Genomic DNA, 17,853 nt, shown 5'->3' on the forward strand with positions numbered 1-17,853 from the left:
GTTTGTTACCCAGGCTGTGCAATATGTGACAAACAAAACAAGAGAGAATTTTTGTTGCTTCTAACTTCCTCCCAGGAGGATCATTTGCATCTACAGAGGGATGGAAAATGTTTTTGAACTCTTTGGATTTACCTGGATTTCTGCACAGTAAGATGCTCAGGAGGAGTTCTGCACTTTCCTATAGAACTGCTTCAGCTCGGACATATTCTAAGCATGCCTGGTGTGATTGTCTCTCTTGAGGTCATTCCTCAACATCTCTATAGGTTCAAGGTCTGGGCTCGGACTCGAAATATCGGATTCACTTCATTTGAAGTCATTCTGGAGTAGATTTACTTCCATGTTAAAGGTCACTGTCCTGCTCCCTCACCTAACTTACTGAGCTTCAGCTGGCAAACAGCCACCCTGGAATGATCCTGTAAGATATCTTTATAAAAGTGAGATTTCATTTTTTGCTCGATGATGGCGGCCTGCCCAGCCCCAGTGGCAGAAAGGTAGTCTCAAATCATGATGCACACGTCCAACCTACTTTCTAATGTTCCCATGTTGGAATGCACTGCCCTTTTCAACCCACAATACAGTTTTCTTTCAATTCAACTTTAGTTTTTCGCCAATGCACAAAACATCTCGGAAGTTGTGTTGCAAAGTGTCATGGTCATCTTTGGCCAACTTCCAGTACGCTATGGTCCTTTCCTGGGGCAATAGCTTCCTCTGTGGAAGGACACTATGGACACCGTGCTCCACCCAACATGATTTGCCAATGGTAGACTCACGAGTGGAGATGTTAGCTGTTACTCTGATCTTACCTGGGAGATTCATCCAGGTCGTGGTATTTTCAGGAGTTGTACAAGTGAACTGGACTTGCTGGTGTTTCTTGAAGATGTGTCACCTCTCCTCCAAGCAAGTCAAGTCGCCTATGGCCACATGCACAACTCCTGAAGATACCCTTCTTCCTTCTTACCTCATTGAGCATTCTGTGTTGAGCCTTTGTAAACATCTTTGCTGGACGTCCCACAGATTTAAATCATCAGCCTCTAATAGACAGTTTGTTTAACTTTGGACTGATCAGTATCTAAAAATCAAACAATTCAAGATTTTAAGTCTTTGGATATCTCTTTTTTTCTCTAAGGCACAGTTCACATCAGCTGCTTCTTGTGAATTCCTGACTCCAGTTAGCCTTGGCTGATGTCATAACTGAGCAATTCACTTTTTCCAGTTTAAGCTGTGAGCATTTGAATTATGTATTCAGTATGGACGAGGACAATACAATGATTTGAATAGTAAATGGTCTGCATTTATGTAGAGCTTTTCTAGTCCTAATGACCACTCAAAGTGCTTCACAGCAAGAGTCACATTCACCCATTCATACACAGAGCGCATCTATATATAGCACTTCTCTATCGCGCATCATTCACACACTGCCAGCGCGGCTATCAGGGGTAATTTGGGGTTCATCGTCTTTCCCAAGGACACTTGTGGTTCGCTGATGACCTGTTCTTCTTATTAGATTAGATGAAAGAGATTGTGTTTGTTCATAATTGCAACTTACATGAAGGTCTGATCATGTGTTAAGGAACATTTATACCAAGGGTTCTCTAAAACTTAAATTAGCGATTAAGCATTAGCCATGTCCCTGTATTACTAAGGAACGTGCACTCTGACTTTTCATCAACACCAAAATTGGCCCAAAAGGAGCTTCCATGTCATGTCCACAGCCTATTGATTTGTAGAAATGGTAGTGAGAGCATTTACTTTATTTGTATCCTATGTATGGTACTTTGGATAAGGGACCTCCTAGAATATCCAAATGGCCTTTTATAGAAAGGACGTACCCATAGAAAACCTTTCAAAAATAAAATGTAAATTTTCTGTAGTATTGTTATCAAATTTGAACTTGGACCAAGTGAGGCTTCATAATGTGATCCCATAAAGTTTTCCAAATAATAAGTTCCTACAACAGGCATCTGAAGAAAGAACTATAATCATTTCACCTTTTACTAGTATGTTCAAACCTTTATTACTGTAAGAGAAAACAGAGACCAAAAGCATCTACGTTCTCTTGTGCTTTCACAGGATTATTAAGGAATTAACTAATGTGAGTGGTGATTTTTATCCCACATATAAAATCAGTGTGGAGCAGCAGCTTGGAAAATGGCTTGGAAGTGACTGCTGGATAACCTGTGGTCTGAACGGGCCACGTTTCACTCACTGTTTCATGCTTGTCCCGTTGTCTGCATCAGAGCAACATGTAAATGGGAATTCATCTATATTCAAATATTGTATATACTGTATAGGACAGAGAGTAGGGAAGATGCAAACAGATAAAAGGCTGAAACCTGGCTAAACCTTGACAGAATGTAAATACGATGTCATGGCATTATGAAAATTCTAATTAGCACATTGTGGTTAATGACATTTTTGAATTACCCCCTTGATTTTACACATTGATCACACACAGTCCGGTCGTAAACTAGGTTTTGAACTAGTCTTGTTTTGTCGCCAGTCTTTACAGTGAATTCATGTATCTTTCACCATGCAATCTGCAGGGCAACAATCAATAGCTGACAGGTCTCTGGTGTAAACGTGGAGGGTAAGTTAAGTAGTACAGACCAAAAGGTGATGTAGTAACCAGGGGAGTTAGAGGTGCTGGAATGTCTATCTATCAGAATTACCATAATGCATTCCAGACAGCGTGCTTGCTTCTGTGGCTTCTTGTTCATGCAAGTGTATGCATATTGTACACGAGTGCAAGCAGATCTGTCTGTGTGTGGCTCTCTGTCACATTATTCCATGTTGTCGGATCACTTCTGAATGTTGATGACAGGCTTGATTTTTCATGTGAATGGATGAAAGCTCTGAGTTATGATGGTGTCCATATGCTGGTACCACAAATGGAGCGGCGCTGGCTCTTTATCATTATTAGCAAAGCCTACCATGGCTCCAACATAACACAGACAGCACACACCGTCCCCTGCCTCTATTTCATTTGTCCATTAATACCATTTTCCTGCTGCTGCTGCCTTCTCTACTGTCTCTGCTGCCTGCCCCTCTCGAGAGCGGCTTGAAGGCACATGGTACATCACAGGATTTATGATCCATCACAACACAGCTACAGTGCATGTCTTGGGGAATCTGTTTGTGCTTTGTGTGCGTGTAGCAGTCCACTAAAGTTGAATAAGACCTTATGAGATTGTGTGGGGGGGGGGAGAAAAAAAAAACAACCTTCTGGAGGTTTTCTTTCTTATTAACTTGGTTTTATGATCTGTCTTGTGTTGTGTTTTGCATATTGGCCTAAAGGCATCTGCAGAGTGATCGAAGTCTCGCAGAATGTGTTTTATTTTGTAATTTAACATGTGTAGAGTCATCGCCCACCATTTCCCTCTGGGTTTCGTTGGCCATTTACTAAGAGTTCATTTGCAATCAGGCACAGACTCTCCTCAGGACTCTGCGTTACTGTAAACCTCCTCTTTCTTGCACCGTCAAACCCAGAAGCATCTATAAAATAACTCCAGCCGCAAACCAGACACAAATGTGTTATTGATTGTGTGATTCTGCGAGACGCAGTTCCAGTCCATGTAGGTGAGCAAGTCGGACGGCAAGAAAACGACATCTTTCCCGACGCCAATCTGCCACCGCATTATCACACCGAGCGGTTTCCCAGTTACCACAAATCTTGCACGCCTAAAACACCATAACTGCTCTCACTCATCTCTCGCAGTGAGCTGCCACGGATATTGGATTTCTGCCCTTTTCAGATTAAAATCACTCAAATACAAGATTGTGGCTCGTGTCCATATTAGAAAAACGTGCTCGCATCAGCATTCTGCGGGATGGGTTTCACTTGAACCTTGATTGCACTGTGAACTCCGACACGAGAAGTGCTCCCGCTGTCCTTGCTCATCCTCTCTGTCTGTCATGAAGACATACAGGCCGAGCTGTAACTCACTCACTGCTAATGCTGCATTTTGCTGAACTGCCTGCATGTGTTTCCAGGATTAAATGACTCCTTGCATCTCTCTGAATCTGGTAAATTTTACATCTTAAATGTATTTTCTTTTCTCTCTCTGCCTCCCCTCGTCTTGTGAGTCTGTCTTGTGTTGACCTGTGGAAAAAAAACCAGCAGGGTGTCGACTACAAAAAGGATCAGGCTCCTGACTGATTGTAGTTTTCTTCCTGTCTTCAATTACCCGCCACAGGCAGAAAGAGGAGGCTGACGCAAACAAAAATGAAGAATTATGACCTCCATTTGAGTAAATCCCCTCCGCCCTGCGAGCATTGATTAAGCTGTTTCTGTTGTTGAAGCGGATGACAGCAGAAACCTGTCTCCGCTATCTAATTTTGTTCGGCAGTGCAACAAATCAACCTTCGACCCGCATCAAACTCGTAGGGCGAAAACACCATTAACGGGTATTTTCTCTGCATGAATATGATTTGACATCTTAATTTTCCTCTACAAACAAGAAAGCTACTCAGTCACGTCACTGAGGGCAGACTTCTCATCCCCCATTCCTTCAGGTCATTTGGCTACAGAACGTTATTAGAGATGAGAAGAAGATTCATATTTTGTTACTGCATTAGTTTATATACAATATTATGTCCCCTCTGCTCTGCATGTAGTTAAACATTAACTTCTATAAATTAGTTAAAGCACAGAAATTCAGCTTGGGGACAGATTTTCTATCAGCACACTTACATAAATGTCACAACTGTATTTCATGAATTCCTCTTGATGATATACTGTTAAGTCTTACTTATATGAACCCATTCACACTTCCTGCTGCTAACCTGGACCTCATATGCTCATGAATGGTGCCCTCTGCCTCAGGACACATTGACATTTCTGTGCAGTGCAGGTGTGCAGTATAACCGGCCCCAGCAGGTAATGATGCGTGAGATTTTCTCTGTTAGCCGTGCTACACTATAAGCATTCACAGAATGTAGGCAAATCTGCTACAAGGGCAAAGTCCTGACCACTGACTTTGAGCTGAACTGAAGATATCACCCTAACTTACTCAGTAGAACCCTCTATGCTGTGTTGAAGCTACATGTAGTCACTGTTTGTGGTGCTTTGTTGAGACAGAGACAACTTCATTTTAAATCATTAGTTATTACCAACCTCATAAGTTATTAAATATCTCAAAAATTAAAGTCACTGGTTACGATTAGAGATTCATTATTTACAGATTTGACCCGAGGTTCTTAATCTCTCACTATGCACAGAGTAGAAACGTTGAACATTTAATGATTCTCATGGCAAAAGAATCAAATATATATATCTAAAGAAAGGTGGTTATTTCACCTTGTGCCCCTCAGCAAGTAAGACCTTTCTGGACCTTTGATATCACTCTAGTAGCTTTAGTGTCCTGCTCATTAAAGTCACATCACAACCAACGGTGATCACCCTAAGCTGAAAACTCACATCTACCCTAGAATGACCTATGTAAATTCCAAACTAAATCAACTAGTGTCCCAAAAAGCTGTAGAGTTTAATCAATGTGAACTCATGGCTGCACAACAGAACAACTTGAAAACTTCAAATGTGACAGCGGAGTGTTGAATCTCAATTCTAACAATAATGAGACTGGATATCATCACAGGAGGGCTGGCTCACAGCCATCACGTTTCATAGCTCAATAGGCGTCAGCATCTCGGAAATCAACCTCTTCATACAACGTTAAAATGAGCTAAGCAATGCCTTTACTTCATTAAGCCAGCCCGATGTCATCAGACACTGACAAACTACTGGCACTGTATCACTTAAAATGTTCCAGCAAAAAGGCTTTGGAGTCTGTTCTGACAACAAACACCACACTAACCTCCCACAACATACCTGCTCCAGACAATATCTGCTGCAGAAATAACATGCAAGCTGACCTGTCAGGATTATTGTTCCTGGACTCAGACACTGTTTTCCTATCTCGGCTCTGGCTGTATTATGTATGCTGTGAGTGAGGCTAACCGATATGTCTGGAAGGTTATTTGTTTCCACACTGGACAGTATCTGCACGTCGTGCTTTACTGTGAAGTGACATGCACATTAAAAAATTCAGAAATATTCAACATCTTGCTCGGGAACGTGATACAGAGGAGCTGTTTTTTCCTTTTTACGCAACCACACTGCTATTAAACAGACTCCAAATATAATAGTCTTTGTGTTTAAGTTTGTAAATATCTTAATGTGCACTCACTTGCTATTGTGCCGCGTACTTAACAGACCAAATCTTTTTTTACTTCATCGTATAAGCAGTGTTTTGTTAATGAATTAGTGGGAATAATTTAATAAGCCGATAACTATGAATGCCAGACGGAGCACGTTAGGAATATTTTTACATTTTTATTGGGAGTTTTTGCGAGAGTGGAGGAAAGCCCATAAAACAAACTACAAGCATAAACTTGACCAGCAGTTGAACCTGGTAAAACTGTATGTGTACGTATTTGGTCCACAGGGGGAAACAGAACTTGAAATATCTTTCTGAGAAGTTTTCTCCAGCTCCAGTGACCATGAGTTGATGGAGTCGACGCCGAATAGACCTGCTCCTGTGGAGCAAACAAGATTAGGGAAGATTTTCCAATGCTGTGGCGTTCGGATCAGGTTTTTCTCCTTCAAACAGATTAGAGATAATCAAGTCTTGGCTTGGCTTGTTTTTCATTTATTTTGTCTTAACTCCCGAATATTTATAATAATAGTATGCAAAGCCAAAATATAATCCATGAAAAAAATATAGAATTTATGTTCTTATACTCTTATTTATATATGTTAATTTTGTAGCTTATAATTATCACTGAATTCTTAAGTCATTGCAACCTAAAAAAATCAGTTGCTAGTGATGAGGAAAACTTCCTCATTGGGATGATGATAGAAACGGAAGCTGCAGATTAATTTCCAGGTGTAGAAACGTGACCGTACCTCTGTCCTCTCCCCCGTTCATCTCCCTTCTTCACTATTACATTCTGTCCACTACAGAGCTCGTCAGCAGCCATCTCCTCCTGCTTCTTTTGGACATTCAGGTTGGACACAATGGCGCTGGGAAATCACATGTCGTATGACTTCATGGTGGATGACTTTAATATCCGCCACAGTAGCCAGAGAGGCTATACGCTAGAATCGTTCAATAGCCAATGAAGCCGCGGGCCACTAAACCAATATGGCGTGCTACAGCAGAATGGATGTGTTCCATGGAAGCTCTGTCGGTCGCAGTGTAATTTAATCCAGCCCTTAGGACAAGCATCTCTCAACAGAAATGGAAAAGAATATGTTGGGAATAGAGACTTGAGGGAGTGGCTGAATCATGTAACCCTGTGCTAACCCCATCTACGCGCCCAACTTCTGAGACTGCCATTTTTCCCTTGTCTCATTTTGTATGACTGTCAATGTAAATTGGCTATAAAAGCAAAGGGAAATCTCGTTAGTTTTTATCGGACAAATGGGTAAACACCTGGCTGTGGAAGCAGCCTGTAGAAAGGCTTTCAGGCTATTTGTTCTGCGGACAAGCTTGAGAAGGGAAACACTTATTCACCATGGAAACAGTGGCAAACATTTTTTACTCAGGTCTGTAACTCCAAAGTGTAACGGAGGGCAGAGAGAGAGAGAGAGAGAGAGAGAGCGAGAGAGACACATGTGAAATGACTAAAGGACAGGAGACTTGGCGGGCTGTCGGCTTAAGCGCTTCATAAAAAGGTGCCAATTTAGAAAACAGATCTCAGCGTGTTGCGCTCGGCTCGGCTACGCTCCTGAGTCTTTCAGCGCCGTCACTGAGAGACAGGGAGAGAGAAAACACGAAGACGCAGGGATTTGACAGCCACCGGGAGCTGCATTAACACCAGCTGATACATTTGTACAGATAAACAGATAAACAGGAGTGTTAACTGTCAACTGTCATCCCGCTTGATAAAAGGGGAATTCCTGCAGTTTTTTCCCTCAATCATTGGCTCAAAAAGTGCACAAACCTCTGTGCTCCCCCCTCACCAGCTGAAGCAATAAATGCATTACACTGCATGATACTGCACTAATGCAGCCCATATGAGAACATATCTGTGCTTCCTATTTTGTAATATCAGCAAATCCCTATGACGAATGTGTTCGGGGCGAGTGGCGGTGACTGCGCCCACTGACGGCGGCTCCTCCGTGTGCGTACAGTCTGCGGTGGGAGGACAAACTCAACTCAATTCCACTCTATCACCTTGCTTTGATAAAACCTAATTTCCCAGGGGCTTCAACTTCAGATGAACTCCGTTATAGGCTCAGTTCCTATGCCAAGAAGCAGACAACTTAACATCTAGTGTGAGCTGAATAGGACTCGTAACATAATGCAGAAAGGAGGGTACTTTTTTTTATATATATATATATACAGTATTGTGCAGCGGGGGGGAGAGTGAGCTATAACTTTCTAACTGTCTCAATTTAACTCCCCCGTGAATTCCATTGCCATTTTAGGGAAGAGTTTTCCCCCCGAATGATTAGAGCGGTGTGAAAGGCTTGGCAGAAAGCGGAGCATGAAAGCACCCACCGGATTCACTGTAATGCCACACTCAAAGCTCTGTAGTGAACTTGTGAAAACATGGGTGAGGGATTGTGTGTGTGTGTGTGTGTGTGTGTGTGTGTGTGTGTGTGTGTGTGTGTGTGTGTGTGCATGTGCGTGTGTGTGTGTGCGCGTGTGCGTGCGTCTCCTTGCTCTGTTGTATTAAAGGAAAACCTTCAGGTCAGGAAAAGGCCGTTTCGTTTGTTCAGTTCACGACTTGTTGGGTTATGTGCTTTCATGGTTTTCTGTGAATGCATGTGGGATTTTGATGCAGCTTTTAGAAAATATACCAGACAACATCAGTAGAAAATAAAATTCACTGCAGTATCACCGCAGCTCTTTGATATGTCACTATACATAAAGAGAGGTGATGAATTAAAGGAAAAGCCCAAACATATATATGAAAAATTCTGATGATTTGACTTTATCTTGATTTTTCCTTTAATTTGTCACCTTTCTGTTCAAACGCTCTTTGAAATGCAATCAAGACAAGCACTCACAGATGTAGTAGTATTCTCTGCCCGGTCTGAACTCGAAGCCCAGGGAGAAGGGAGTGAAGAGCTGGAACTTCTCCGAAAACTTGAGCGGCCCGTTCGGGGAGTGCGGCCTGTTGCACTCCCAGCGCTTGAAGCCCTTGGCGGTGTGATCACATGTGCTGTAGCCGTCATAGTTGACCATGTAGAGGACGTAGCGCTCCGTCCGCTCCTCGGGCACCGTGTCTTCATAGTGGGGACAGTAGACATCCAGGTAGTCGTTTATGCAGACGTCAATGTGGTAGTCCCCACGATGGAACCTGAAGGGAAGAGACACAGGAAGAGGTTAACCTTTTTGCTATTTATATGAATTACAGACCTCGGAATCATAATAATTCTGTGTGTTTATGCACCAGCGTTGCTTCAGTCGTTGTGGTTTGAATTCAGTACGTATACATAGAGAATGGAGGTTAGATCTATCAGTATTCTTTCAGGGCTCTGTGGAAATTTACAAGCACCAGCGCTCTTGTCCTCTGGCTTCAATAAATATGGGAGGGTTGGTTTATCCATAAATCTATCAGTGCTACAGATATTTACTCACACGTACACAAATCTGCCTTCCGAGTGATAGCAAACTGACGTATTCGACTCTGAGAAATATGCTTTCAAGTAAAAAGAGCTTTTTCTTTTTTTCCTTTTTTTCTCTTTCATAAAATAAGAGACTTAACTTGGTCCAAAACACCTTAGACAACCTCGGGCTGAGTGCGAAGTCGACATAATCTGAGGGATACAGGATGGTCCGGACAGTAAATGTCATGACAGGAAAAATACGCGGCCTGGCTGAGCAGTGAGGCATCTTTACAGCTGCAATGATCTAGAACAGGTCAGAGGGCTTCGATATATAAAGGCATATTCATCAAAGGGCTCGCACTGTCACAACCTTAAATCACACACACACACACACACACACACACACACAGTTTCATGTCTGTTGCCCAAAATATAGCCCTTGTACCTGTGGAATTTTTCACAGATACTAAATTTAGAAGAGCAATTCCTGTGTTGTTAGTTTTGGGTCTTGAATTGTACGACCCTGACTCTTGGGTCACTTCCCAGACTTCCCAAACAAAATACTGGACACCTGTAAACTTAGGATTTGGCACACACACACACACACTTGAAGACCTTGAGTGACATTGCAAACCACAAAGTTGCACAAGTAAACACACGCACACACACGCAGCTGGTGCCACCGACTCATTTTACCTGGGGGGCAGGTGGTGTGAGTTGACACCTCTTTAATGTTGTAAGAGCACAACATAACAAGACTTCTGACAACACTTTTAATTGAAAAGCACCACTGCTGCCTATAAGTAAGGGCACCTCGAGCCACAGAAAGCACAAGGGGGCCGGGCGCCTCACAGGCTGAAGTCATTTTATCCTGCGGACCTGCAGGATAGTGACCTCTTTCACCTTTACTGTTGCCCTCATGTACAAAAATCCATTAACGTCCTGAAGATTTTTTTTAAGATATAAAATTCATGGCTCCTTTGAAGGGTGAATGGGGGTTATGAAGAATATGTTTTTAATTTGTTCTTTTATTCAGTCTTAAAATAAGAGGACAAAATTTGATTTTTTTCGCTGATTGGCACCAAATGTCTCAGGCGTCTTCAGATGCTGATACAATTACAGTGCTGCACAATGCTGTAAGAACGTCTCTTTCTCACCCCTGTCACTCATTCCACCCACTTATTTTGCGTTTCGAAACAGCACTGCTGTTCTCGTTTTTCTTCTTCTTCTTTTCTTTTCTTAATGTGATGTTTCGAGTTCATTCTCTAAAGGATGGATTTTGAGATCAAATAGCAGTTTATGCACTGAAAACTCTCATCCTGCTTGGCTGCGTCAGCTTCAATCTCAGAAAAACTGCACAGAATTACAAACGCAATGAGAACCAGACCACTTGTTCTGAAGATCAAATAACAATTTTGGTGCCTGCCCCTTGTCACTTAATTCATGTTGGTTTAATCAAATGATTAATGTAACAGCCAAGCGACAAATCCAAACAACAGTCATTTCTCATTACTGTGATCATATGTGTCCTCTGGCTCTGCTCTGTATGTATGTGTACGTGAGCATGAGCTAGCATGAAATGTTGTTTATCCGGGTTTACCCATGTAGGGTAAATACCAATGCGAGGGTGTTTACAACCAAGCCATGGAGGAGCTCATCTGTAACATCTCATTTAAAACATGTCTGTGGAGGTCCAGGAAGAGAGGAACTTAATGATCACATCCTCCCATCCGCTTACCACAGCATCTGTGTGTATGGGTGTGTATATACGTATGTGCATGTCTTTATGCGTGCGTGCGTGCGTGTGTGCGTGTGTGTGTGTGTGTGTGTGTGTGTGTCTGTGTGTGATGTTTCAGCTGGCCTCCTCTCTCTGCCTCTGCAGCCAGAATAGTGGCTTGTGGCCCTGACTGCAAATTAAGCTGAGGATGTTTGGGTGAGTGAGCACATAAAAAGGGACAGGACGGGCATTTGTAGCACATAACACCCACCCACACACATATAGACAGTAAACACATGCAAACATATATTTAATACATACACACCTCCACGGACATACGTTATAAGTTTGTGTTATCAGTTTCACGGAGCTGCCTGGCACATTGGCAAAGGAACAGAAGTGAGACAGCCAGAAGCTGCTAATGGCACTGAGTGAGAAAGAGAGCGAGGGTGAGAAACAGACAGGGAGGGAGGGAGGGAGGGAGGGAGAGAGAAACTGAGAGAGAAAGAGAGGACCTGGTTCCAAAAGAGAGTGAGGGAATAAAAAAAGAGGCAGCAAGACTGAATACTGCTGATAGTACTGCCAGGCTCCCGCAGCGAATCCAAGTCCTTGCAGGAGTTATTCAACCATGCGTTTATCACTAAACGAGATTCTACTACAACTGCATGTGCATGGCATGACAGTGTGTGCAGCCCCGAGCTGTAAATTCTCACCAGATCTCTTCACTGCAGGATGTCGTCAAGATTTATCGCAAAAAAACTTATTGTATTTTTTAGAAAGCCGTGTTTATAGTCCTTATAAAACCCCCTCTTATCGGGGGACTAATTTGGGAGTTTTAGATGTGGCCGGTGTCCTGTTTTATAGTGATGGCAGACTTAATCGGCTGCTGCTGTTCCATTAACAGTCCCCCACTTTCCAGCAGGAATAGGAAAGCGTTCTCCTCCAATGTGTTGTTCAACATGCATCGGCCTCCCTGTGTGGAATACACAAGCACCAAAGGGGTTGCACCGGCAGAATGTAAATTAAAGCAGTGCTGTGTGAGAATCCCACAGAGTGAAATATAAGCAGGAACAGTAACCCTGGTTTAATAGAAGAGAGTAATTGCAAAGATACTGTACAATCAACTGATCCATGTGGGTACAAAAGAAAATGTAAATTAAAGCTCCATTAGAAAAATGGTCTGTTTTGTGCGCGTGTGTCTGTCCTCGATGCACTGCACTGTGTGGAGTGGGGCGCTGGCATAATTGCATTTTCTCAGACTTTAATTAATAAATTCAGCAATTTTAATTAGCAGTTACATGTTGATGTATTAAATCTACATAAAGATAATCCATTGAAACTCATATATAACCAGCATAATTATAAATAATTAAACGTACCAATGAAAAATAGATTCCTAATTCTGTCATTGATAGGTCAAAGATATATCAAACTAATAAATATTAAAATGACGAGCTGCTTTTGTGTATTTGTGTATAAAAGAAGTGAGCAACAATGTGCAACATGCAACTAGTCAGTCAGAGTTTCAGTGACGCACTCCATAATCACGCAGTAATAGCTTACGTGTTCATTTCTATTAATGTCGCAGTAATGAAAGCTAGAAGCTGGTACACATCACCTCCGATTTTGTCCAGATGGAGTTGGCACCGTGTACCCCTCGCTCTGCTGCCAATGACGCACACATGCACACACTCCACCCAGCCACCACAGTCGCTTCCCTGCTTTTGACAAGATGTTTCTAGTGATACTGTGAGCTTCAATTTTTTCCATTTTTCTGAGCAGAGTGTAGCAACGAGGCCTTGTCCCCGTAAAATAGGTAATTAAGGAGCAAAGTTGGATGGCAGGCTAATTGTCAAATGGTGATAATTACACGTCTTTGTTATGCCACAGCTGTCCCAGTGAGCTTCGGGTCACAACACAAAGCCAGGGAAAAATCAGCTGGACACAGTGTGTGTGTGTGTATGTACGTGTGTGTGTGTGTGTGTGTGTGTGTGTGTGTGTGTGTGTGTGTGTGTGAGAAAGATGGGAAGATAATCTTTATTACCAACTGATTACATTTTCATACCTCCTCGGGCCCTGAAGGAGTGAAACTGAAGGGCCAAGTACTGTCAGCAAAACACACACACACACACACACACACACACACACACACACACACACACACACACACACACACACACACAGATGCCCAGGGAAACACAAACATAGAGTCACAAACACAGAGAGTGAATTTGGAAGAGCTTGAATCTTGAAGTGAATGCTGGGTAAGGTGGCACACCACTGCAGTCACTGATTGGCTCATTTCCATTTCAATTACACAGCCCAGTGACATTGCTGTGCATACGCTCGAGCACACACACACACACACACACACACACACACACAAGTACATGTATACATACAGGCCCTGCACGTACACACACACACACACACACACTGTACCCAATGAACTCCCATCAGCCCCTTCTCCGAGCTTTGCACCGGTGGCTGCAGACAGAAAGCAAGAAAAAAAAAGGGGGGTGGAGATAGCTAACCTGAGTAAAAGAGAAAGACAGAATAGGGAGGAGATCAAGAGCTCAGTGGCAGAAAGAAGCAGAGAGCAATCCCAGTCATCAAACCAGTCGAATAAGTGAGGAACTTTTCAGCACTGCTCTAGATACGACTGCTCAAAGGTATGACCCAGAAGCAGAAGAAGGGAGTGACTACTAACACGAGATGTCAGGGGAGTAAACCGATCCTCTATGAAATCCTTGTTTAGTGTGGGCACAGATGCTCTAGAAAATTCTCACTCTTCAATGCTTTTCTTCTTTTTTTTTCTCCTCCATGACATAAAGGGCAACACGGTATAAAATCACAGCAATGCCGAGCGAGCCAAACAGCAGGTCTCAGGGGTAAACCTGAGGGCATCTCTGGATGAAACAGCACTCACTGGTGTCACTCTGAAGCCGGGATGACATTTTGCCCCGAAGGGCCGACAGTTCATGAATACACCGTCACGCTGTAAAGATGCTCAACTTCTTATGTAAAAAATGAAACGCCGGAAACAATCGTGCTTTCATGTTCGTTAGCTGCAGAGACTTTGACGAGGACTGTCAGGGCTGTGAGTGCTTACACACGGCTGACAGCTGTGTTTGCATTACAGAGCCGGAGCCCCATCTACCTGAGTGGAAAAGATCATCTGTGTTTGCCTCTCCCTTTCTTTCCCCTCCGTTCTCTTTTCTTGCTTTTTTAGTTTTTCTTTCTTCCGACCACTTCTCTTTCTCGATTTAGTTTTTTCTGTCTCTCCCTCGGCCCTGTCCTGACCCCAAATCAGATCTATTTACATTATTTCACCTCTCCCTGTTGAAATTCATACATCTGATATATTTTCAATTCAATGTCCTCAGGCGGTGGAAACGTTGCCTGATAAATCAAATAGCAGAAACCTAGAAACTAGAAACTCACTTGGACCTTAAAAGGCAAATCTGTGATTGTTTGGTTCCCAACTTTCCCGTGTGTGTATCCTGTTGAGCGTGGGCATGCTTATGTGGAAGTGAACTGTGTACACTGTATGTGTGCATGTTCCTAACCGAAAGATCATTTGTTGATTTTGGTCCGGAGGGAATATATGTTTACCCAAGAGGGGATGAACTCTGACTGAACCCTGACGAGACATGCAAAGGCCTTTTCAGGACCTTTCAACACATACTCTACAAATGTAAATCACACACACCTCCTGATATAGTTTGTGCAGTTGTCTAATTACAGATAATTGCTCTGGCTGAGGATGAGAGACTGAAGAGTACAAAGAAAGCCTTGAAAGATAGAGAGGGACAGAGGGAAAGAAGAGAGGATGCTGCATTTGATCGTTCTTGTTTTTATGTACAGTGGTCGGAAAAGGACTTGGTTTATCCAGAGGGGTATTCACTTTGTTGTAATTGAAAGTGCGGGGGCTTAGGAACAGATAGCTGCATCCTATATTTACACTTCATAATCATCTCTACTGTAAATTCCTCACCAGCCCAGGAATTACACAGTACCATTTTCTTCTGAGAAATGGAGATGGAAAACAATTTTTTCATTTTGTCTGAAGGGACTGGCAAGAAAAGATAACCCAACCTTCTGGGATATTCATGTTACAATTCATAACACACAACAGAATTGTTCTTAACATGTCTAACATTCACACAAACTGTGCAGCATCAACTTTAACAGTAACTGGGCTCGATTAAATGCCAAACATCAAAGTCTCGTGGTTTCAAGAAACCCAGCTTCAGGCGGGTTTTAAACAAGCCAGGGGTTTAGGCCAGATTCTGTAAACCATCAGAAATGTTGTTAATAATCCCTCATTGCACAGTAAAACTATGTGTGGGCACAATACAGTAGGTTGTAGTCGGATCAGACGTTGGTGTGTATGAATACTTCTCGATCTTTGCCAAAAAGTCTGACCATTATCTGACTGCTTGTGTTTCCTGCTGCTTTTGAACTGGTTGTAGCAAAGTTGCCATGGTTAGATCTCAGAAATGTCCAGTCACTCTGGATGATGATAGCCAAAGCAACTAAAAATTAAATAATGAACCTTTCAAATCCAAGATCTCATTCCACCTTCTTGCTCGACACCAATTTAGTAGCAGCACCTTCTCAGGGGGCTTTCACACCTAACTTTGTTTGGTCTGGAACGCCAGACTTTTCAGTTTAGTCCGAACTAAAATAACTGGTGTGAAAGATGCCTCCGACCACAGTCCTGACAACTGGGCCAAATTTTTGTCAGGGACAAATAGGTGGTCTCCGTCCAGATAAAACAAACCATGGTTTGGGTTTGAGGCTAAATGTTTTTGGATAGTTTGAACTTTTGGACCAATTGCAGGAAGTTGCAACAGCATTAAACAGTAGAGAAAGAAAAAGAAATGGTAGCAGCCTGCATGATAGGCTTATTGACAACATGCTGAAGTCGAACGCACGCCCGCCTACGAGCCAATCAATGTCAAGTATAGGTAGACACATGGGAGATGATGAAAAAGATGCAACCACCAACATACTGCTAACGATGTGCTGAGGTAAGTGGCTATAAGGACGAGTAAAGAGCAGTGAAGTCAGCGGAAGAACATGCAAGAGTGTCACTGGTTGATATACGAGTTGACAGCCACATTCCTCTCTGGCTAACTGGCTGATAGGCTTACAGCACCGGGAGGGGTTTGGGGAGAAGACATGGAGAGATCAGACCTATAGGGTGTCACACATTACTGGTGCTGCCTCTGGGACAGGGTGGAGGGCTGGGATGTGTGTATGTGTGAACGCAGGCTTATTTTAATATGTTTATGTGAGGTAGCCTATATGCTGTAACGGAAACACAACACACACACACACACACACACACACACACACACACACACACACACACATACACACATAGCTGCTGGTCATGGTGGGTTTTACTGGGTCCATCTGCTGTAGCTTTATGGACGCTGTTCTCCAGGCTCAGAGCAGGTGGTCAGCCCAGTATAATATACAGACTGTCATCAGTGAGGGACACAGAGAGGTAGCCATGCATTCCTTCATATCTCTCTCTCTCTCTCTCTCTCTCTCTCTCTCTCTCTCTCTCTCTCTCTCTCTCTCTCTCTTCCTCTTGCGCTCTCTCGCTCTCACATCTAGATTCACCCATCCTCCCGTCTCAAACCTTTCTCCTTCACTTCTCCTCTCTGTTTCTGTCCCCCTTTCACATCTCTCCATTCATTCCTTGCCTTGGCCCCTCCCTCCCTCCCCCGCCACCACCGCCACCCTCGACTTGTGATCTTACGATATTCATTTCTGCCATTTATGTCTGTCAGCGCTCATTTTGCCCCAGGGGGAGACAATGAATTAAGAGCAATGACAGACAAGTTCTTGTTCTGCTCTGGGTGCTGAGTGAAGCTGCGAGATGTACGGCTCCGCTGAGTGCTTGATGTCGTCTGCATCAGCATGCTGCAGCTCAAATCCAAATCAGAGGGGGGAGGAAAAATAGAAGGGGACACACAGATACTTCCTGTGAGCTCATCTACTCATTACTCTGCCAAACAACCATTTTTATGGGTGTATAACACTGATGTGTGTAGGCTATATATGTGAGTGAATGGCTGAGTGTATGTATGTGGGTCTGTGTTTATCTCTCCGCGTGTAAAAGGGTTTCTTTATGTCTCCGCTCGTCACCAAGGGATTCGGGGGAAAAATGACACATCCCCCAACATCCTGTCAGACCCCAGGCCATTCCCCTGAATCATTGCTGCCCCGGACCTACTTCAATCCCTTTGTAAATACTGTACTGCTCTGACATGTTTACTAGGACCATAGTGGGCATATGTGCACGGATGCATGTGAGTTTATGCACATTCACGCATGGGCTGTTAGTGTCAATTAATAGCGATATATCATCGGGTGTTGAAACGTGTTTGCCATTAATCATAAGTCATTGTTTTATAGTGACATGGTATTTGGCAGCTGAGACAGAACAGCAGCAATGAAAAGGCTCTGAGCCATGTAACATGTCCTCCTAATGTGAGAGACGGAGAGAGAAGCACATCCCATACTGTCAGTGAGAGAGTTGAAACCTTGGTCTGTTGTT

The 17,853-nt window shown here is 43.2% G+C and overlaps 1 protein-coding gene across 2 annotated transcripts in view; it reads right to left on the reverse strand.

Annotated features, from left to right (window-relative positions):
- efna5b (ephrin-A5b) overlaps positions 1-17,853 on the reverse strand; it is a 99,663-nt gene that overhangs the window by 13,527 nt on the left and 68,283 nt on the right. For both annotated transcript variants that reach the window (XM_035166116.2, XM_035166115.2), the window contains exon 2: positions 9,017-9,309. In XM_035166116.2, coding sequence (XP_035022007.1) covers positions 9,017-9,309 — 293 coding nt within the window. The remainder of the gene's footprint in view (positions 1-9,016; positions 9,310-17,853) is intronic.

Source organism: Hippoglossus stenolepis, chromosome 9 (genome assembly GCF_022539355.2).
Source record: "Hippoglossus stenolepis isolate QCI-W04-F060 chromosome 9, HSTE1.2, whole genome shotgun sequence".
Taxonomy (NCBI): Eukaryota; Metazoa; Chordata; class Actinopteri; order Pleuronectiformes; family Pleuronectidae; genus Hippoglossus; species Hippoglossus stenolepis.